Source organism: Mizuhopecten yessoensis, unplaced genomic scaffold (assembly GCF_002113885.1).
Source record: "Mizuhopecten yessoensis strain PY_sf001 unplaced genomic scaffold, ASM211388v2 scaffold4761, whole genome shotgun sequence".
Lineage (NCBI taxonomy): Eukaryota > Metazoa > Mollusca > Bivalvia > Pectinida > Pectinidae > Mizuhopecten > Mizuhopecten yessoensis.
Window position 1 is genome coordinate 43,551 of NW_018405708.1, and position 24,316 is coordinate 67,866.

The following is a 24,316-nucleotide window of genomic DNA, read 5'->3' on the forward strand; positions in this document are numbered from 1 at the left end:
ATGTGGGGATCAGTGTGTGCTGATCCAAACTGGGATTACAAGGAGGCAAATGTCACCTGCAGAATGCTTGGACACAGGTAAGCATGATACAAAACACTCACACGAACGATGCATCAAGTTTACATATACTTTATGAATACAAAAACGACATTTCAAACGTGAGCGGGATAAATGAATATACGTATTAGGTTCAATTATAAACAAGGGTGACATTCAAGAGAAGAACAACAGAAGAAATGTTACCAAAGCCGTCAATCGAACACGAAATAACAAGAGCAAAAAGGTAAACAACGGAATTATAAACAAGGAAGCCCTTGAACAGTACAAAGAGTTTAGAACCAGTGTTCATGAAAGGTTATTGACTTCGGCTTTATCGAGGAAACCGGACACGACAATACAATGTACTTTTAAGTAACGGCATATTCCGTCAAAAAAAATATATCTGTGATTATAACGACCAAAGGAAAAATAATATATCAGCACCAACAAAACCTGTCAATAGTGTTTATCCGCATGCATCTTTGCAAACCCTGTAATGTTCCGCGGTATTTGGCATATTCATTACGGACATTGTGATATTCGAAACAAGGATATACCAAGCGAAAATCTACGCCAGAGGAGCTATATCATTTATCGGCATAATTCTATTCATTTCATTTTCATACGTCTAAGAAATCAATCATAAATACATATAGGACATTTGTACGTCACGCAAGTATGGAGGACTGATGAAAACTCTAATGGGATAGAGGATAGCCAAGCTAACCAGTTGTAAGGCACGCAGACTTATGTAAACATATGCTCACTTAGTAATAATCAGTATTTCAGAGCAAATTCCACACGTTGTTCTATATTCCTTAATAGTTAATACGCAAAAGAGTGTAATTCATTGTTTCGGTTCCTTTTTGAAGTGATGGGATAGCAAGACGTGACAGTTACAAATTTGGTTCTCCTACGTCACCAGTATGGATGAATGACGTTTATTGTAATGGTACGGAGGAACATCTGGAAAACTGATCATTTAGTGGATGGGCAACTTCGGATTTATGCCACTATACAGCTGCTGTGTTCTGTTATAACGCCACAGGTATGTATTTCCAACCATCAAGTGCTCGTATGTTATTTCAGAAGACTTGACCATCAGTTGCAAAGATGTAATTGTTTTTTTAATGATTCCGAGACAAGGTGTAACACAACGAAATATATTTCCAGTTTCAAGGATGCTTTCGATTACATTTACTTATTCACACTCTCTCATCTACAACACTGCAAACACTGAACGCCTAATATTAAGGGTTTGATAATGCAAATATCTTAACATATTAGCTTCCAGTGACATTGCTGTCAGACTAGATGGCGGACCAGACACCAACGTCGGACGGGTGGAGGTGTTCTATAGTGGTATGTGGGGAGCAGTGTGTGCCGATACCAACTGGGCTGACAAGGATGCAAATGTCACCTGCAGAATACTTGGACACAGGTAAACATATACACGTGCCTGATACAAAGCATCAAGTATACATATACTTTATGAATACAAAAACTTAATTTCAAGCTAAAGCGGGATAAATGAATATGCGCATAAGGTTCAATTATACTAACGGATGACATTAAGAGAAGAATATCAGGAGAATACCGAAATGTTACCAACGCCGTAAATCGAACACGAAATTGATGAACTAGAGCAAAAGGGTAAACAAAAGAATGCTTTACACGGAAGCCCTTGAAAAGTACAAAGACAAGGTGACCATGAAAGGAATTGTCTTCGGCTTTTTCGAGAAAACCGGACACGACAATATAATGGTCTTTCGAGTAACGTGATGTTCCGTCTAATAAATAACTGTTTATGATTATAACGAGCATAGAAAAAGAATATATTGCCACCAACAAAACCTGCCAATAGTGTTTATCCGCATGCTTCGTTTCAAAGCCTGTAGTGACACAAAATACGTACAGCAGCTCAAACAACGATATATTTGTACTATAAACATTGTCAAGCTATGACATCTGTATAAAATCCCGAACTCATGTATTGTAAAACAAAGTTTTAAAGCAAATATCTGTATCAAGATACATATCGTATCGAATATATTGTACTGTGCAAGTAAATGAACAGGGTACGGGATACGGGGTACAGGGTCTGGGTACGGAGTATGTGGTACAGGGTACAGGATACATTATACAGGGAACAGGGTACATGGTACGGGGTAGAGTAGACTGAAACAATTCATTGAATCGTTCAGCTTCGCAAGACTTTGTTGTGTATTGTACTAAAACATTTTGTTTGCCTACATAGGAAAATACACCTACAATTCGGGTATTATCAATCAATACTTAAATAAATTCGATTTGTGAGTTAATTTGTTCTTTTTTAAAACACCAGACACGATGTTATTCACTGTGAAGTGATACAAAATACGTACATGTACAACACCTCGAACAAAGATGTATTTGAACTGTATATACTATTTACATCGTAAAGCTATTCTCTTTAAAATATCTAATGTATTGTGAAGCTAACTTTTAAAGCAGATATGTATACCAGAATATGCTTTTATCAATGAAAAGTGTCAAAAATAAAAAATAGATAACTGATAGCTGTTGGTGACGACAGGCTATGTTGCGATTTTATAATAAAGTCAACAATTGATTTAATGATGCCGTTATATGTTGAATTATTCAATTATATTTCTAACACTGGTCACGTGCCTGAGACTTGGCTCCTGGGAAACATCATCCCTGTTAAAAGAATAACGGTAGGTTGTATGCTGCCCTTAACTGTCGTCCAATTACGTTGGTTAGCTGTCTAGCTAAATGTTTTAAAGCTGTTTTTAATGAACGATTAAATAAATATGCAGATGTAGAACTCATTCTTGAAAATCAAGCAAGGTTTCGACGAAATTATTCACACTCACTTTGTGCATTAATTGAACTATCAAAACGTTTTTAAAAAAACACTATATTGTGCCTTTATGGATTTTGAAAAGGCTTTTAATAGTGTTTGGAATAAAGGTCTTTGGATCAACCTTTTGGTTAACAATATAGATGGAAAATGCTCAGAATTATTACAAATATGTACAATGACATTAAGGCTAGAACGATAAAAGATGGCGTATTCTCAAATGTATTCCCATGCAGTTTTGAGGTCCGGCAAGGCGATAATCTTTCCCCGTTTTTATTTTCATTTATTATTATTGATTTTAAAGATTTTAAAAAATCACGTGACTGTAAAGGTCTGTCTAATATATCCGACCAGCTATAGGAGGAATTAAATGTATATCTGAATCTTTATGTTATGCTATACGCTGATGACACTATACTACTATCAGACACGGTAGAGGATTTACAAAAGCAATTAGATGGATTTTTAAACAAATATTCCAACCTATGGCATCTTAATGTCAATATCAGCAAAACTAAAATCATGGTATTTGGTAGAAAAAGAAATACTGCTGACCTTAATTTTACATACAACGGTACTGTTTTAGGATTAGCTAAGGATTTCATCTTGGTGTTTATTTTACTAAAATTGGTTTGACACAATTTACTATTAAACAACTATTTGCATGTAGAAAAGGTGTAAAAGTAATGTATAGAGCTATTTTCAAATAAAGAGATCATAATATGGCAATAGATTGTCAACTAGATATATTTGACAAAGCCATCAAACCTATTGTTTTCTATGGATGTGAAGTTTGGGGTTGTTTACATCTAAAATTTTGCAAACAAATGCTTAAAGTTAAAATGTCTACCCCGAACTTTATGATATGCGGAGAACTTGGAAGGTTTCCGCTAGATATTAATGTCAAAGTAAGAATGGTCGGATTTTGGGCTAAATTGACAAAAAAAAACCCAGATTAGATTAAGTATTAAAGTTTTATCAAGTTATGAATTATCATGGCTAAAATATGTGGAAAGTATTTTTGAAAAAAGCAGTTTGATACATATATTCATTAGTCAAGAGTTTCCAATGATACATTGGCTAAAGAGTACCATATTTAATAAACTAGAAGGAACATTTATATCAAACTGGAGAAATGAAATGTATACCTCTCCGAGTGGCGGTGAACAATACAACGCTGTGTTGTTGGTCTTGTTCATATTGCATATTTCGCAAATAAGTTATTTTAAGTAGGTTTCGAGCTTTTTGATGTAGCTGTCAAGTGTTATTTTTTGTAGTGAACCATATATATAGTTTATACACAATGGATCCTGGTGAACAAAATCTAACTTTAGATGATTTCATAACACGGAACCTTCCCGCTTTACGTGATTGTTTCACTGCATCGACTAACCTGAGTATTTGTTAAAGCTATATTTGGACCTAAACTATAAGGTGTCAGAGTAATTTTACATGTTTTAGGGGTTTAGATCGACTTTCGGTAAAAATGACACCCCCAATGATCACGGTATAAATGTGATCCTCGGGGTGTCATTTTTACCGAAAATCGATCTAAACCCATAAAACATGTAAAATTACACTGAACACCGTAGTTTAGATCCAAATACAACTGTTACAAATGCTCATATTTGGACAGCCAAATGTACATCGTCACAGAATCGAAAGTGATTGCTGTTGCAAGGAAAGTGGATCAGTAAAATCGGATTACTGTACCTGTACAGTAATACTTATATGAAATAGATATAATCACATATGAAACCGACACAACTGTTAATACCTGTACGTGATTGTGTAATGATTAAATTAAAGCATTAGTTAACGTTCTATTTATCTTTTTGAATGCAAATTAAATGCTAAATAGCGAGTCATACCCTATGGACAATACAAATATGTAAATTGTCTTAAAATATATTAGTTAGCAATGTGAATTATTTTGATTAGTGATAAATAATATAAAGCACTGCTTATCAATATTGTCATGTTCATAACACTTGTCAATAATGTGTTACAGACTGGGGTGTGTTCAAGGTTTTGCTCCTGTAATTATAAGCTTCCAGTCTATTTACAGAACACCAATGGGTCTATATGTTTGAAAAAGAAACGTTCATATTATTGTCAAATATCACAGGGAGAAACAATTAATTGTGACTCTTATGTAAACACATTTTGACATGGGCAAACACACAGAGAGGGTTTTATAAGACAGCTACTATTTGCAAATACTTAACAGCTTGAAATTGTTGTATGTGAAGTTTGTAGTGCCTGAATTTTTTTCAAGGACTTTTAAAAATTAAAATGAAAAAACATCTGCTTGTCATGTCAGAGGCAATGGCCATTGCTCATGACCCTGCTATTACATATTTCTGCCCTGTATGTAAGCATATTATCAAGGAAGGACACAGCATAAAAAATTGGGGATCAAAGCATTGGATGTGATTATTGTCATTTTTGGTGTCATTTTGCATGTGTACAGATGCAGAGAAAATCCTGGAATGTGGAGCAGTAGGCCATTTTCAGGAATTTTGTTAAAGAAGAGTTGAAGCGTTTTGGATCTTAGAGTATAAGTTTGGCTCACATTTATGAAAATTGGACTGTATTTGACAAATACAGTGCTAGGGCAGGTGAACTAGTGACTGTTATAAACAAAACATTAATTTGTAAACATTGGAAGTTTGGATGATCATCAAAATGCAATAGTGGGATATATTGAGGTACAGGTTCTGGTGCTGCTAAAAGTACTATTTACTTATACTTCGGTAGAGGTGGATGCATATTACAAATTCCAGCAACCACTTTTACAAATTCATAACAACATCATACTACCAGATATCCAATTATCAAATCTAAACAATGTGAAAAACACTTACCGGTAATAGAAAAAGATTTATGAAAGTCTCAATATATGACACCATGGATGATATCAGAGAAACCAGATGCCAAAAATACCATTTATCATTTATCATTAGTATGTAATGTAAATGATGGAAGACACTTCCATCAAGAACTTTTTGAATTCACCAAATACTAAACTAAACGAAAGGAGACGGATTAACATCAGCTCTTTGTACTTGTTTTCGAATCCTATATGTATATCATGTTTGTATTACTGGAATATTATCCAGATAATAAAATAAAGTTTAAACTAAATATAAACTATTTTATTTCCTGATTCATAACCAATACAAGTTCCACTACACTTTTATGCAATTAATCTAAAGTAATTACACATTTATATTTACTGTTTTATTTTATTTGTAATGTATCGGCTGTTGTGAGATGCACACAGGTGGTTTTCCAAGTTATTAGTTACAACCAGTGCAAAAACGACTTTCCAAATAGTGCTGTGCCTCCAACATTGCTTGTCCGATAATACCCTGGCGGCCTAGACAGGCCCCAATGAACATATTTTTGCTACAACAATACTCGATGACGTTATTTATACCACAATCTGGGACAAGAAAGACTTTTTTACATGCCATTAGCACAAGTTTGACAATGGCGTATGAACGATTTTTTGTTATCGTTGAGAAACGATAAGGTTACAGTACATCTTAATATTTGCCAAACGGAAAGTGGAAATGTCGCTTTTGACGATAACTTTCCTGATTGCAAAATTAAGTATACCAGAAACAGGTTTAGGATGATGTATCGGAGAAAGGAAAAATAATGAATATGATTGACTTGATACCCCGATCCACCAGGTTACTGGGGAGAGCTGATACACCCATCTGCGACCCTCCAACAAATTGCAAAATCGCAGCTTTTTGTAGGATGTAAGAATAGATGTACCTGATTTCGTACTCGATGTTCGCATTATTTTTCAGTGTGGATATATCGTTTGAATAAAGAAATCGTAATCGTATCCAAGGACTCCTAATTAGCCGCCATGCAAGCTTTTGCAAGCGCATAGGCGGGTTTTCTCTCATGACCTTTGACATAACACTTTGAGGCCGCTTAAGAAATTACGTGTTGAAACGTCTATATTCAGTAAAAATCTAACAAATCTGAACTGCAAAATAAATATTATAAGTACCAATATCACAGAATCTCTCCTCTTGAAATGGAATAGTAGTAGTATACATATTTCAATAATAAAAGTTAAATGTCAATGCGATACTTCACAGGTACGAATATCAAGTCTTTTCACAGCAGCTTCAAAATTATCAAAAGTTCTTATTCAGGAAACGGGAAATCGGAAACAGGAAACGGGAAACAGCTGATCAGAATTTAGGTCATGGATCCAATGTCAAGGTCGTTGGTGTCGCACCGAAAGATTCACCTTCGCGCCTTATGAAAGATTCTCCCAAATAGTTGACGGATACCTCAAATATATCTTCAAATGAACGAAATAATGATGATAAAAATAATAATAATGTTCATCACAGTGTAGCGGTTCCGGGTTGTTTCGCCCTATGCTGTTTCGCGCTAGGCTGTTTTGTCCTAAAACAAAAATATTAGGGCGAAACATTGTTTGGTATTAGCTTTCAATTTAGTAGTTTTAAGTCACCAATAAAGTCTTCTTAGTCTTCCATATCATTAAAATCAATTTCATACAAAAACATGTTTTTCTTGTTTCAAAGCGAGTGTGACAAACGGCAGCTGTGCAAAGCTGACTCCGAAATATACGTTACACCAATATAGAAAGTTATCAGTAAGTTTAGTTGACATATTCATATATAAGGCAGTTAAGCCATTAGTTTAATTTACGCATCGAAAACACTAAACAAGATCATTTTGAATATTTTCCGATTTTTTGGGGATTTTTCTTATGCATAACAGTAAGAGTTATGTCCCTTGTGTCGTAGCCAGTAGTCCCCTAACGAAGAAGGGTCACGGGTCATCTGATTGGTCAGTTAATTTTAAGGGGATGCTGAGCCCTCTCTATCAGTCAGCAATCTTAGATTTAAGCTGTGCTAACTATCCGATCCAGTAAAGTTATAACATTTTATCTGCAAAATAGTATTATTATTTGATACTGCCTGCTTAGATTTGGTTATACCATGATGAGGACATCTTCTCGGACGAAGATTTGATGGATTGTTTCACAATCGGCGTAGTTTAACCATTTTCTGTAACTGTCTACTTGAATTTGGACCTACGACTACAGAGCGCACTACCGAGAAATTGGGAACTTTCACATTGGACCAGTGCCCCTCGTACGGATAAGTGTTTTCGTTCCTGGGTGCGAGACACATCTTTATTCAGGTGTCTGAGAGGGTGGCACGGACAAGCTTACCAGTTTGTGACAGACTGACGTTATCATGGAGCATATCGGCCTAACTACAGCGGACATATTTCAGCGAGCCTGGACTGCTTCACTAATCTAAGTATTATCCTATTTCGATTTAAGTGTTTAATTATCGATACATTTCCACATGGCTACTTTTCTGACGTTAGACCCCGTGTGCTTGTTTTAGGTCACAGCTTTGTTAGACGTTTGTTTGTGGATGTGTATTCAGGAACTTTTCCAGTTGTTTCATTCTCTCTCAGTGCGAAGTGCGCGGGCTAGGTATAGGTGGAGGCACGGTACAGGGGTTTTATCGTGACCGTCGAATGTTAGACCTGTTCAATGGATGTCAGCCTTATGTCGTAGTTTTACAGATTTGTGGCAACGATTGTTGTAATTCTGATAATTCTCCAACGAGACTCGCCAGTGAGATTTATAATTATGCTGTTTAAATGTACGATAATTGGCAAGTTGAAGCGTATATTTGTGAACTGTTTACTTGTCCGAATCCCCGTGAGTCAGGCGTGTAGATGTTAACAAAGCGTTGTGTGTGCTAGTAGTGGGACATGGTCATGTCAACATATGGAGACATAGGCGTATTTTTCAAACCCCCTTTATCTGTTCATTGCGGATGCGTGTCATTTGAAGCGGATAGGGATGAGGAAATACCTCAGACGTATAAACCATGCAATAAAGCACGCTTGCTTGTGTTTTTCGGAATCGGACTGATGTTAGTAGTGACTCATTTTTATGAAAGCATTGTTAGTTTGAGTTGCTAAGTTGGATTGAACGCACCGTTAGCTTTTCGTTTGTATAATGCCATTACAGTTTAATTTACACAAACATATTTAAGGTGCAGAATGCTGAGGTACTGTTTTATTTAATGTTGTACTATTCCTTGGGAGTGTCTGTATACGCTACATTCTATGTTGGCTATGCATTAATGTTATTGATATATATATATTACAATTTTATATTTTCACCGATTTTAGCCTATGGCTGGCTATGTTGTGCTATATTGATCAATGTACTTGTGACATCATTTGCCATTTTAGCCCAAGTGGGCTATGCTTGTATATTTTGGCTGGAAATCACATCATTAGCCCCTGTATAACTTCCCGACTGTAGTGTAGCTGGAAAGTTTGGCCATTTTTAGCCCTTGGTGCTATGTGTTATTATGAATTCGGCCATGTACTGTTGTTTGCTGTTGTTTGCTTTTATGCAATTGTCGGGCAGCTTGCAATATATCGCTGATTATGAAATTCCTTTTTGGGGCTATGATGTTTGATTGATTGATTCACAATTTTTAGCCTTTGTGCGATACTTATCTATGCACCACTGGTGACGTGTTTCCCATTTTAGCCTATGTGGGCTATGCTATGTTGCTTGATTTGATAACAACACTCAGACTATGTTTTGAGATACATTTGGTCGCTTTCCTTACTTTTATTCATATAGTTGTGTGAAAAAGTTTTTGAGCCAGTATTGGGTGTAATTGATTATGAGGATTCTTTGTATTCAAAATGTACATGGACAGTTTTTTGTTTCCGAAATACTGGATGCTATTATTTTTGGATACTTGTAATGAGTATGGATCCTACTTATTGTCAATATGGGCTGTATCTTGATAAGGCATTTCATATGCTCTTGAGCGTGTTGTATTTTTCTAAATATGTTGAGATTTTCACTTTCACAGTTTATGGTTCTGTTATATTACAGTCTTGAAGAAATAAGCTGCCGAAGCTGATGGTAAAAGATGCCAAAACGAAAAGCTTTAAGTGTTGACCAAGTCGGTCCACCTAAGAAGAATAGAAGCAAGAGGCCAACGTAGGCGTGTTGATAGGTCAGGTGGTCCCTTTTCTGGGCAGCACTTTCAGAACAAGCAAGCCCAGGGCCAGGGCGCCTGCTTCAAATTTAACAACGGGTCCACCTGCAATGGTTGTAGGTACAGACATGTCTGCTCCTACTGTGGGCTATCATCCCACCCAAAAATCAAGTGCTTTAAAGCGCAAGCAAATTGCCAGGCAACCGACAAAGCCAGAAGTACATCAATCGGTGATAGGGGTAAGCAGCCTTACGCAAATAAAAAACAATAAGCACAATACAATGTCAATCTCCCCTATTACCCCAGTCAAAGCTAACATGCTAAAAGCGTCTTCACAAGGTTATCATCAGCGTGATGCTAACTATTTGGTCCAGGGGTTTCCACAAGGATTTAAACTACAATTTGACGGTGCTAGGGGTTTTCAAAATTGTGTAAATCTGAAATCAGCGTTGAGTGACCCCACTAATGTAAGGAAATTAGACAAAGAAATTGGTATAGGTCGTATAAAAGGTCCTTTTGATCATAAACCGTTTGCAAATATTAAGATTTCTCCTTAAGGCTTGCTACCCAAAAAGGCATCAAATCAGTTTCGGCTTATACATCATCTTTCCTTTCCTCATAAAAGCACGAGTTCCGTTAACGCAGGTATTCCTAAGGAATGTTCTATGGTTCATTATGCAAGTCTGACATAGAGTCAGCTTTTCGTATCATTCCAATTCACCCTGACGTCCACGAACTTTTAAGTATAAAATGGGATGGGTGCTTTTATTTTGATGCCTGCCTACCGATGGGCTGTTCATCGTCTTGTAAAATTTTTCAGACATTTAGTTCAGCTATTGAATGGATAACACTCAATAAATTAGGATACTCTCATGTTGTCCATGTGTTGGACGATTTCCTGTTTATCCAATATAGTCAATCTGCAGCTAAGATGGCTTTAGCTAACTTTCTTAGGGTGTGTCGGCATACAGGGATTCACATTGCAAAGGATAAAACGTATGCTCCAGCACACGAAATGGAATTTCTGGGAACCACACTTGATTCCGCAAAATTAAAGGCTAGACTCCCTCTTGATAAGTTGGAAAAATGCCGCGATCTGCCGCAACCAATTAACAGTTGTTTAGGTAGGGATAAATGTCGTTTACGTGAACTTTTGATAGGCCTCCTAAACTTTGCATGTTCAGTTGTTACACCGGGAAGACCATTTCTGAGAAGACTCATTAATCTTACCATAGGCGTTTCTCAGCCACATTATCACATCCGATTGACTCGGGAGGTTAAGGCAGATTTGAGCATGTGGTAAACCTTTCTCACCCATTTTAATTATTGTCATTTTTTCATCTAGGGCGAAACAGCCTAGGGCGAATGGGATTTAGTGCGAAACAACCCGTTACCGTATTAACCTGTACGGTTAAGAAAGCGTCGCCACTAAAGTAAGCGACATCAGAGGATATGCTATCGATATGACTTTCCTGTACCTATAGCGATATACCGTATTTCAGCTAGATATTTTAAAAAAATGACAGTAATAATATATTTAATTTTTATGATCAGCGGCGTGGCACACGTGTGTGAATTGAACTCCGCAGATCGTGAAGCGTCTTCAGACTTCACCTCTAAGATTAACCTATAAAGTAAGCGACATCAGAAGATATGTTTTTTATATGACTATAACACACCTTTATACAAAGTTTCAGGTCAAATGACAAAGTATCGTGAGGTGTGTAAGTTTTATGAGTACAGGTATGAAGCTCTCGGCGTGTCACATATAGGGCTAAGACCACAATTAATTTTACTATATGTTTCATTGTAATAATTAATTTCATAACAAATTCCCAATATTTGATAACCAACATCTTGGGAGTAAAATGTCAAAATTTCAACATAGCATGTTGGCTTTTTTCTTGAGATTATCGTCTGCTTGTGTCACCAATGTCTAAAATAAACTTCCGATTCAGGAGTAGAGGTAAACACATGACTTTTCACACAGCACCCTGCACCAAAATATAAATGCACAATACAAAAATTTGACACAGAAATTGTTAGATTAATATATCTACAGTATCTTTACACAAACACCAAGTTCTAAGAGGCATAGTATATTTTTACTAAAGTACCTATATTTCTAAGGGACTTCATCCAGTACCCGGAAGAATTTAATTGTGACCTCAGTCCATATGTCTACATGTACGTATCGTATAACTGAACACGGCAAACCCGGATCATATTGCTGTATAAACAGCAATATGATCCGTTTCACTGACATGCTGTGATGGTATAATCAATTACGTTACAATGAGACGTCTATATTACTCTATATTTAAACAAGATATTGCCCCTAAAAATATTAGTTTATGCATAGTCTATGACAAAATAACACAAGAAAAGTTTATTGAATTGATATTTAATATAAAATCCTTTATTACCTTGCAAAATATTGGTGAGTCGTATAGAACACGTATAGAGACATATTGGTCAGAAAAGAGTTTACCGCTCATTTCCTTGGTCAATCCTGCCGGTGTCTGTGATGAACAAATATTTATTTACCCGTAACATAACATCATTGTACACAAACGGGACAGCACCCGAAATTGGACAAATGTGGAAAACGACACAAGACACTTATGTGTGGTTCAGAGGGAAACGAGTAAAATAGTATAATCTATGCAGTTTTCACTTAGAAAAAAACAAACTGTATATAAGTTTTATGCTGATATAATGATTACATGATTACATAAACAAAACGTGCCGTGCGACGATATTTATTTTGATATCATTTAACCAAAACTAATACTGAATTGAGAAGAAATTAAATCAGAAACCCCTAAAAGGCATAGTATATTTTTTTAACTAAAGTATCTGTATTTCTAAGGGACTTCATTCAGTACCCGGAAGCATTTAATTGTGACTTCAGTCCATATGTCTACATGGTGTGTTCTCCTTTCTCCCACTTTTTTAAAAACACATAGAGGCAGTAATGTTGTGATAGCAGTTATAGTCTGTTTCATATATATTTTACCTGTGTTCTCCCACATTACCTGTGTCATATATACAGTACTGTCATATACATATAGCTTTGATATAGTCTATTTTCATCATTTTTAGCCATTTTTTCCTATCATATACCATTTTCATCAGCTAGATCTATGCAAAACAGTAACGTGAAATTCACAAATATTATATATATGTATAGATGATAATGCTTTGATTAATTAAATTTTAATTTCAATAGATTTAATTTAGGGTGAAGCAAATTCATATTGATCCATTATTTACAGAGAATCTTTTTTACCAATAAATGTGTCTTCGGCGTAATTATTAATAACTTAGTATCACTCATTAGATTATTTTTATTTTCCCCTAAAACATAATTATTAGTTATGTTTCTTCTTGATAACCCATATTTTAACCTGAAAATATTTTTAATTTCTTATTACTTAGTCCTTGTTGCAATAATGCAATTACCATTGAATGGAAAAGGTAATAATCATTATAAATTTAAGGCATGCTATATAGGAAGTCTGTAAGTAAATGAGCATTTTGCTGGCTTTGGAATATAAGGGCCTGTCAAACAAGTCATTAGGGGAAGTAACTCGACAGCTAACAAAAAATACTTGCACCAAACAGAGGCGAAATACGAAACCTGGATATGGCTTGGGTCCACTGATATATTTTAGTTGATAATAATGAATCTTAACACCTGGTGATTTTGGGTCCATCAACTGACCACTTTACTGGTGAGCATTGAGTCGACAATTGATTATACAAGTATATAAGCTTATTAAGGGACATATAAGCTGACAGTTTGCAAAGCGATTAATCACTATTAATTCTCAATCCGGTAATAAAAAAGTGAATACATTTCATAACCTTAATGTTCGTCACTTAATTGATGCTGTGGTGATTAAACACGTGATATTGTCCAAGCTGTATGTTGTGTAAGTATAAAAGGAAGTTGAGGGTCTCACATATTCCCCATCAACCACCAACATGGCAAATGCACAAATTCAAGTGACGTTTCTTCGTAACAAGTTTGGAAGACGGAACATCGCGTACAACGGATATATTTACTGTGTTAACAGAGGTGAGCCTGTATATTGGAGATGTGTCATCCCCAACTGTCCAGCTACCCTTAGTACCCGAAACAACATCTCTACTGGAAACGGCCGCCATCCCACATCTACAGCAACATTCACGTCTTCCAGGAAATACAAGCCAGCAACGTTTTAACGTGCATCCAACACGCAGGAGGAGGACAACTCAGACCAAGAGCGAAACGCTACTGTAACATCGACAGCAGCCTTAACCAACTAAAGTTTTGTTTTGGTTTGGTTTATTTTGTTTAATGTCCTATTAACAGCTAAGGTCATTTAAGGACGGCCTCCCCTGTGTGCAAGATGCATGCGTGTATAGTGTATGTGTGTGTATGTTAGGAGGCGGCGATATGTTCACATGTTCGTGTTTGTCTCCTTGTGATAGAGACATTTGGAAGAAGAAAGCTGCATTTAGAGTGAAATTGTGTTCAATGTGCTTGTTATGGAATTTTTATTTGGTGCTTTGCTAGGATTTCTTAAAATTATGGACTTTTCTTTATCTGTGCTTTGCTAGGATTTCTTAAAATTATGGACTTTTCGTTATCTGTGCTTTTTACGGACTTTTCAATATTTCACCTTTAGTAAGTTAGTGCTATTATATTAGTTTTATATCATGTATCTTTGTGCATGTGTGCATTATACGAATATGATTGATTTGATCAACCAGTGCTTAGTATTCCATGTGTACATGTAATTGTTTTATTTATTTTCATTCCCAGCATTGCATCTGTTTTTGCTTATTTAATAATTTAATACATGATCTATGTCTATACTGATTTCATTTGTCATAAATTGCTTGCTAAATTTAATTATTTATTCTATGAAATATATAACATACATGTAAATGTATAATACAAATGTATAGAATTGATTTAATATAAAATTAATAAAAACAGGTTTTCAGTGAATGTATTTTAATGTGTTTTTATTAAGGAATAACTTGAATATTGTATATATTTATTCATAATCCCGGTATATATTACAAAAATCAGGATATATATTTGTTAAATATTCCTATAACTAACACAGTATTTCCTATTGTTGAACAGGTAAATACAGGTAAATAATCTACCTGTACTATACCAAAACTGACTATAATGACACCTCTATTGTTTTCCAATGTTTATATAATTCCTTTGATCAGAAAAAAGTGGGAGAAAGGAGAACAAACCGTCTACATGTACGTATCGTATCACTGAACACGGCAAGCCCGGATCATATTGCTGTATAAACAATATTATCCGTTTCACTGACATGCTGTGATGGTATAATCAATTACGTTACAATGAGACGTCTATATTACTAAAAGATTAGTTTATGCATAGTCTATGAGAAAATAACACAAGAAAAGTTTATTGAATTGATATTTAATATAAAATCTTTAACTTCCTCGCAAAAGATTGATGAGTCGTAAAAAACACGTATAGAGACATATTGGTCATAAAAGATTTTACCAACGATCAAGCCCGGGGTGTTTTACAAAAAATGATTGAAAAACAACAATTGCAAATCATCAAGTTTCAAACTTATGAAGTTCCCGATCGAATTCAGGGTTAAAGTACTATATACTATTCAACAGTATTAATTCTCTGATGTACCACGGAATTAGATTAAGTCTAAGTCCGTGGATTTTGTACGTAGAAAACTGATTGTCTAAAAGGTTGAAAAACAACCATTTCGAAATAATTAATCACACCATGAAGCTAATTCAAACATCACAAGTTCCCAAGCTTATTCAGCATGCAACGATTACAATACTCTTGATGGTCGTTGGTACCGGTGACTATGAACTGGCCGCGCACGCGCGAACTATCAAGTTTAGATGTCCTGCTGGAATTGCCAACATTTGATGAAGCTCTAAAATTTAAAATTTCCCAAAACATGTGTTAGAAAACCGTCTTTTTTTTACTTCAACGAATAACATGTTAACAATACCGAAGGAATCGCTAAAAATGTGAAAATACCGACGGTATTAAGCATTAAGCTTTATTAAAAGTTTATTTTCATATTTTATTTTTATTTACAAATCTACAAATAAAAAAGCAGTATGTACATATTTTTCAAACACATTACATATATATAGTCACACGAACATATATTATGGACAAAGAGTCCGTAGCGGTCTGGTAACTTCTACAAAGAATGGAACTGAAAAAAAATCATCCATGGAACTGAAAAAAAATCGTCCATTCTGATGAGGAAAACAACAAATAATGAAACAAACAAAATGTTATACCAGTGTTTGCACAGCAATTTAATCCGGGCTGGCCGTGTTCAGCTATGCGATATCATTTTATATGTGTGCACACATGTGTGATACGCTGTAAATCTTCATACTTGTACATCGTAAAATTCTACCTCACGATAACTCGGTCAATTTTTTCAAATATTTCTGTTTTCTATTTTTTTCATTTTTCAAAGAGTTTTATTCACACACGGATGCCACACCACCGATCGTAAATAATCAATTCATCATAACTAGGTCGGTTTTTCATATATCTATATTGTAGCTTAAATTGCAGCATATATCAATACAAGTCTTATTAATAACATTTTTTTCTGAGGTCGCTTACTGAAATAGGATGTTTTAAAGACATTGTCTAACTGTACTGGTTAATACATACAGGTGCCACGCCGCAGATCGTTAAATTCAATTCATCATAAGTCGGTCAATTTTTCAAATATCAAATTGAAATTTGGTGTAAAGGTGTATCATAGTCATAATAACAACATATCTTCTGATGTCGCTTACTTTAATCGGTATTTTTATAGATTTTGTCTGGCAACGCTTGTTGTTACTTGACAACGCTTAATTGTTGTCGGTTGAAGACGCTTTAAAGGAGGACCCCTAAAAAAGGGAACAAATTACCCATAATCGACGTTTTTTTTAGATATTATGCATACTTAATGCTTGGAATATGTTCAATTAATACTGTTGTTGAAACCGTTCTGTAAGGAGTCCCTTTTTGTTTAAATGAGTGTTTTCAATATAACTTTACGAAGGGACAAAACAAGCAAGAGAATTTTGAAGACAACACCACATTTGAAAACAAAATCGAAGACGTTATGACAAATAGTTAACAAAAGTAACTTAGAATATCTATTTCCAATCGGACATGAAAAGGTTAGGGGTCATCTGCCCGACATCTTGAGTTTCTCCGAATGTCCGTTTTTCTCTAAGATAAGTGAGAAAAAAGAGTAAATTGTTTTAGTGGAATTAGATATCTGTTCAAATATGAGAACGCAAATGCGATTATCACAAGGCCACGCAACCGCTGTTTTAAATGTGGTGAATTACACCATACAATTAAGTCAGATTTCTAACCTTGGCGTCGGTATGCATCGTAACACTATTAAAACACCCATTAGGCCCATTAAAACACAACGATATGAACACAACGTTGCATGGGCCAAGTTAGTATATCATTTTAACATAACATGACATAACTGTAACTGTTGCAATCTTATTCTTTTGCATTTGCTGATGAGTAAGTCAGGGATCGGTGGTGGTGTTAGCCTTAATTACACTGTGATGTACATTGAACTCATATCTAGAACACTGACTTTACGAAGAGGCTAAACAAGAGGATTTAAGGTGAAATCAACACCACATTTTGAAAACAAAATTGACGACGTTATGACATCTCTAATCAAATTAATATTTAGATACTAGAATATGTTCAATGTCTGCCAAGGACCAACATGTTATTTTCCGTGAAGGGAGCATGTGTGCAATATTTCGCCCTGTTACTTTAGGCAAGATGCATGACCTTAATCGATGTAAATGACTATTTCTTCGGGTGGGAGGGGGTTGGTTGTGTTGTGAAGGTTGATGTACACCACGATATGAGGTCATTATGGAGTGCGTCTCTAACAGGCATTAAGCTGTTTGTGCCGTGTAAAATTTACTTCAGTGAGAGTGAAAACCGTACCTCCTGTGTACGAAGCAAAACACCCGTCAGGGCCTATAACATCAATGTGCTGGCTGCTTGTGCAACATAAGATACATCTATCATTGTTACACTTCAAGTGAATTTCTAGCTATTTGATTGGTTGGGAGAAAATTAAACAAAAATCTCTGTCACACTCCGAAAATACATTGGTTTTAAGGGGCGCGGGTGATATTGCCATGAGACAGTGAAAAATATCACATGTGCGAAAAATGTGCGTTCACCGCTTCGTTTCCTCACCGTGATGGTCACAAGAACGTTTGACGGCAACAGTCAATTTTATCAAGCGCCGGTGCGATAGCGATTGTAAACAGCAGACTATCAACAAACAAGATGACATTATCGAGGTTTGCTGCCGTTTCTGAGCTACAAATACTTTTGGTGTAACAAAATAGATATGACATTCATTAGCAGGTGACAGTGAATATTGTCAACCCTCAAAAACCCATAATCATCCACGGCTTCGCCTCGGGTGACAATGGTTTTCTCGTGTTGACAATATTCACTGTCACCTGCCAATGAAAGTCATATTTATATAATATATCCCTCACCGTTAAACTTCCGACCAAGAAATATCTTCCACCCTTCAAAGTAAAGGCAATCTTGTAAACAAACTCTGAAAAACCGTACCTATAACAGTTGGGCGTTGGTAAGCAAGATACTAATGGTGTTTTCCTGTGACTAATCGGTGATGCTAAAGGCCAAAAGGTTGGAAATCTAAATGTGTCTTAAACAATCTTAGAAACTGATATCCCTCACCATAGTTTATCACCTGTCGACGTAAGACAATGTTTTCTATCACATTAGTTGTAGGGAACATTTCTCAACTACTTCAGAGGACGTACTCGCTTAAGCATATGAAACAATTTATAAATGGGTGTCGTATTGATGTCACTATCACCCGAGTCTCGGCGATGGTGGACCTGAATTTCGCCATTCAAGGGCGTCTGTTTTCCAAAGCGTCATGTAAGGACATAGAAGGAAAATTGGATTAAAAAAATCTATCATTGATATATCATTTGTACTGAACTTGGACTTTCAAATTTCCAGGACACTGGATAGGAAACTAGATTTATGAAACAGTACCCCATTCCCCTGTTTCTACTTGTATCAATGCTTCATTAATTGTTGACGGAATCTGCTAAGCAATGTAATTCATCTCGAAATTTTACATAGTGTGCAATATCCAATTTCTAATAGAACCCGTTGTTTGTTTGTTTTTCTTTCATACAACGCAGTAAGTCCATTTGTAAACGTCATGCAATCAATTTGTATCAAAATACTCATAAACGTTTAATTACAAAGTGCATAACGCCACCACCATCGCCGAAACCAAATCAACCATATTTGAGAAGGCACAATAAAAAAGAACCGGGAGAACAATATGAAAGATAAAACGCTTCCATTAAACACCTTCTTCACATTACACTGATTGCCGACCTGAAAAGCTGAGGTTCAGAGTTAAAATTAGATGGCAATTATTCACTTTTACCTATGTAAATATGACACAAAATATATCGTTTGTTTTATATTTTCAACATGGTTGTTTAAATATTCATGTGATCATCACATTTTCCATATCATTTGCTCTGTTTGTAGTATTTTACTGTAAACAGGAAAGTTAACATCACCACTATCAGCCGATAAGACACATGTACGTATACATCACCACTATCAGCCGATAACACACAGGTAATTCAATATCACCGCTATCAACCGAAAACACACAGGTTAGTGAATATCACCACTATCAAACGATTACATTAAGGTAAGTTAACATCACTACTATCAACCAATAACACACAGGTAAGTTAACATCACCACTATCAACCGGAAACACACAGGTAAGTTAACATCACCGCTATCAATCAATAGCACAAAGGTTAGTCAATATCACCGCTATCAACCGAGAACACACAGGTTAGTTAACATAACCGCTATCAACCGATAACCCAAAGGTAAGTCAATATCCCCGTTATCAATCGTTAACACATATGTACGTAAACATCACAACTATCAATCAATAGCACAAGGTTAGTAAATAACACAGCTATCAATCGATAAGCCACATGTACGTAAACATCACAACTATCAACCGATACCACATAGGTTAGTCAATATCCCCGCTAGCAACCGATAACACACAGGATACTCAATATCACCGCTATCAATTGATAACAACCAGGTAAGTAAACATCACCGCTATCAAACAATAGCACAAAGGTATTTTAACATCCCCACTATCAACCGATACCACATGGGTAAGTTAACATAACTACTATCAACCGATAACACGTAGGTAAGTAAACATCACCACTATCAATCAATAGCACAAGGTTAGTAAATAACACAGCTATCAATCGATAAGCCACATGTACGTAAACATCCCCACTATCAATCAATAGCACAAAGGGATTTTAACATCACCACTAGCAACCGATACCACATAGGTTAGTCAATATCCCCGCTATCAATCGATTACACACAGGTTAGTAAACATAGCACAAAGGTATTTTAACATCCCCACTATCAACCGATACCACATGGGTAAGTTAACATAACTACTATCAACCGATAACCCAAAGGTAAGTCAATATCACCGTTATCAATCAATAGCACAAGGTTAGTAAATAACACAGCTATCAATCGATAACCCACAGGTAAGTTAACATCACCGCTATCAATCGATAACACACAGGTAAGTTAACATAACCACTATCAACCGATAACACACAGGATAGTCAATATCACCGCTATCAATCGATAACAACCAGGTAAGTAAACATCACCACTATCAATCAATAGCACAAAGGTATTTTAACATCACCACTATCAATCAATAGCACAAAGGTTAGTAAATAACACAGCTATCAATCGATAACCCACATGTACGTAAACATCACCACTATCAACCGATACCACATAGGTTAGTCAATATCACCGCTATCAACCGATAACACACAGGTTAGTCAATAACACCACAATCAACCGATTACACATAGGTAAGTTAACATCACCACTATCAACCGATACCACATAGGTAAGTTAACATAACCACTATCAACCGATACCACGCAGATTAGACAATATCATCGCTATCAACCGATAACACATAGGTAAGTTAACATCACCACTATCAACCGATACCACATGGGTAAGTTAACATAACCACTATCAACCGATACCACACAGATTAGTCAATATTATCGCTATCAACCGATAACACATAGGTAAGTTAACATCACCACTATCAACCGATGACAAACAAGTTAGTTAACATCACCACTATCAACCGATAACAAACAGGTTAGTGAATATCACCACTATCAAGCAATAGCACACAGGTACGTTAACATCACCACTATCAATCAATAGCACAAAGGTTAGTCAATATCACCGCTATCAATCGATAACACACATGTACGTAAACATCACCACTATCAACCGATAACACACAGGTTAGTCAATATCACCGCTATCAACCGATTACACATAGGTAAGTTGACATCACCAATATCAACCGATTACACAAAGGTAAGTCAATATCACCGCTATCAATCAATAGCACACAGGTACGTTAACATCACCACTATCAATCAATAGCACAAAGGTTAGTCAATATCACCGCTATCAATCGATAACACACATGTACGTAAACATCACCACTATCAACCGATAACACACATGTTAGTCAATATCACCGCTATCAACCGATTACACATAGGTAAGTTGACATCACCACTATCAACCGATAACACAAAGGTAAGTCAATATCACCGCTATCAATCGATAACACACATGTACGTAAACATCACTACTATCAATCAATAACACACAGATAATTTACATCACCACTTTCAATCAATAACACACAGATAAGTAAACATCACCGCTATCAATGGATAACACACAGGTTAGTTAACATCACCGCTGTCAACCGATAACAAATAGGTAAGTAAAAATCACCGCTATCAATCGATTACACATAGGTAAGTTAACATCAGCGCTATCAACCGATAACACATAGGTAAGTTAACATCAGCGCTATCAACCGATTACACATAGGTAAGTTAACATCAGCGCTATCAACCGATAACACGTAGGTAAGTAAACATCACCGCTATCAATCGATTACACACAGGTTAGTAAACATCGCCGTTATCAACTGATAACACACAGGTTAGTTAATATCACCGCCATCAACCGATAATACATAGGTATGTTAAAATCACCACCATCAACCAATAACACATAGGTACGTAAACAGCACCACTATCAACCGATAACACAAAGGTAATTTAACATCAGCGCTATCAATCGATAACACATAGGTAAGTCAACATAACTGATATCACTACTACCACTGTTCAGCAGTAAGCAGATAGCAGGTTCGAAGGCAGATTTTATGCACACTTCTAGAAAACATCTTACAGCACATTTCACACTGCTCTGACCCGGTTAATACTCTCGCGTGTGCATTGGAACGGAATGTATGTGGTATAACCAGGCCTGGGGTGTTTACCGAGCTCAGTTGTAGGTAGCAGGCGGCCACCTGTGTCATGGCTTCGTTCCCTTACTTACTACTGGTCTTCCTGATCGGCCTTATCACGTACACGGAATGTAAGTATATTACTTTCACACAATTATATTTACATTCTGTGTTGCATTTGCCTATATGTTGTTGGTAAACCAAATTTCAGTTTATGAGACTGTATACTGCAATTTACAGTGATTCGGTCAGTGAATACAGCTCCAGGTGTCCTAGGTAGACACACTTTCGGTATCAATAGGCCAATAGTCAGAGAACTTTCTGGGTTCGTTAGCATTCAGCAATGTAGGTCATCGCAATAAAAAACAACTTAACAAATTATGACAATATAAATTTATCATAAGATGTGTAGGTACCACAAAAGTATTGTAAGCGCCATTCTAGATACGAAATTACAAAGTTTGTCAACGTCATCACACCAGGGCTCGATTTCGAGATTTGAGTTATGCATAACATCAGTGAATAACCACTACACTAAAATTCAGCATTTAAAAAAACTTGTAAAAGTCGAGGGTATCGACAAGGTTTTAGAATTTTTAGAATCTTTTTAAGTGTTGTGGCTCTTCAGTGATGTCATCCATTACTCAAAGTCACGAAACCGAGCCCCTGTGAACGTCGTCTGCTAGCGATGCTAATCTGACCGATTAGACATGGAATCTGTTTCAAACGAAATGTCCTTGGAATCGTTATCACCTACTGAAAGGACCACTTTAATTAAAATGTTCCGAGTATATAAGCTTCTGGAAATAACGTAATATTCCAGTGGATGGAAACATAAGCGTTTCCGAGGAAACAATCGAGACCCTTCAGCGCCGCATCACTTCCAAATACATGTAATTTATCAATGCGCGAAAAACAGTTTTAATTTTAAACAATAATAATAAAATACAACATTTATATAGTCCCCTATATAATTTCTGCTCAGATATATGGACCACAATAAAAGTTGGTTAATTGAATATTTTAATCGTGTTCTTGAAGATGGGAAAAAGGCCAATATCTCCCACAAAATGGCTGCTGCAAACTGGCTTTTCATAAATCGAAATGTATGCATTGTCCAATGTCCCTATGTAAAAGTGTGCAGTGTCACTACGAAAATTACTGCGATCTGCGTTGATTCTTTGGACAAAATGTCCGTGTTAGGTCGGGTTCTGATTGGTCGACATTTATATATTGAGCGATGTTATATATATGGTATGTACATGAAAATGTATTATGTAGGGTTGTCAACGGTTAGCCGGTTATCCGGTTACTCAGGCGAAAGACCACGAACCGGTTACCAAAATCCTTAACCGTAACGTCGGACATTTACTTAACCCTTTTGGGAACCCCATGTTTTCCTGGCTTAGACCTACAAACTATCTTTATTTGTATAGATGCGACCGAAATTGGATAGTTTTGTAATAAAAACAGTGTTTAGGGATTACATGTTAGTGTTCATTTTGTACTCTAATTTAAATACTGGCAAAAAGATGTCGCTAACACCATAAAAAAACCCTGAACAATTTAAAAAAAAGCCAGAATACAAAGTAGTGATATGTCAACTTTCTGAGATAAAACGCGCCTTTACATGTGAGATGTAAAGATAATCTGAAGAGTACACACTTGAATGAGCACGCATGTCTTAAAACGTTTGTCAAGAAAATTTTGTTCTTAAGAATAATATAACTGCATATGATTTAGAGTACAGATAACTGTAATTGAATCCGTCTTACTGCATTCCGACATTCGTTCTCCATGAAAAATACTTACCGAGGTTACATACAACT

At 36.0% G+C, this 24,316-nt stretch overlaps 1 protein-coding gene across 1 annotated transcript in view; it reads left to right on the forward strand.

Annotated features, from left to right (window-relative positions):
• Window positions 1–24,316, forward strand: part of LOC110449663 (neurotrypsin-like) — a 26,655-nt gene continuing 2,339 nt past the window's right edge. The window contains exon 1 of the mRNA XM_021496669.1: window positions 1–77. Within this exon, the coding sequence (XP_021352344.1) occupies window positions 1–77 (77 nt within the window). The remainder of the gene's footprint in view (window positions 78–24,316) is intronic.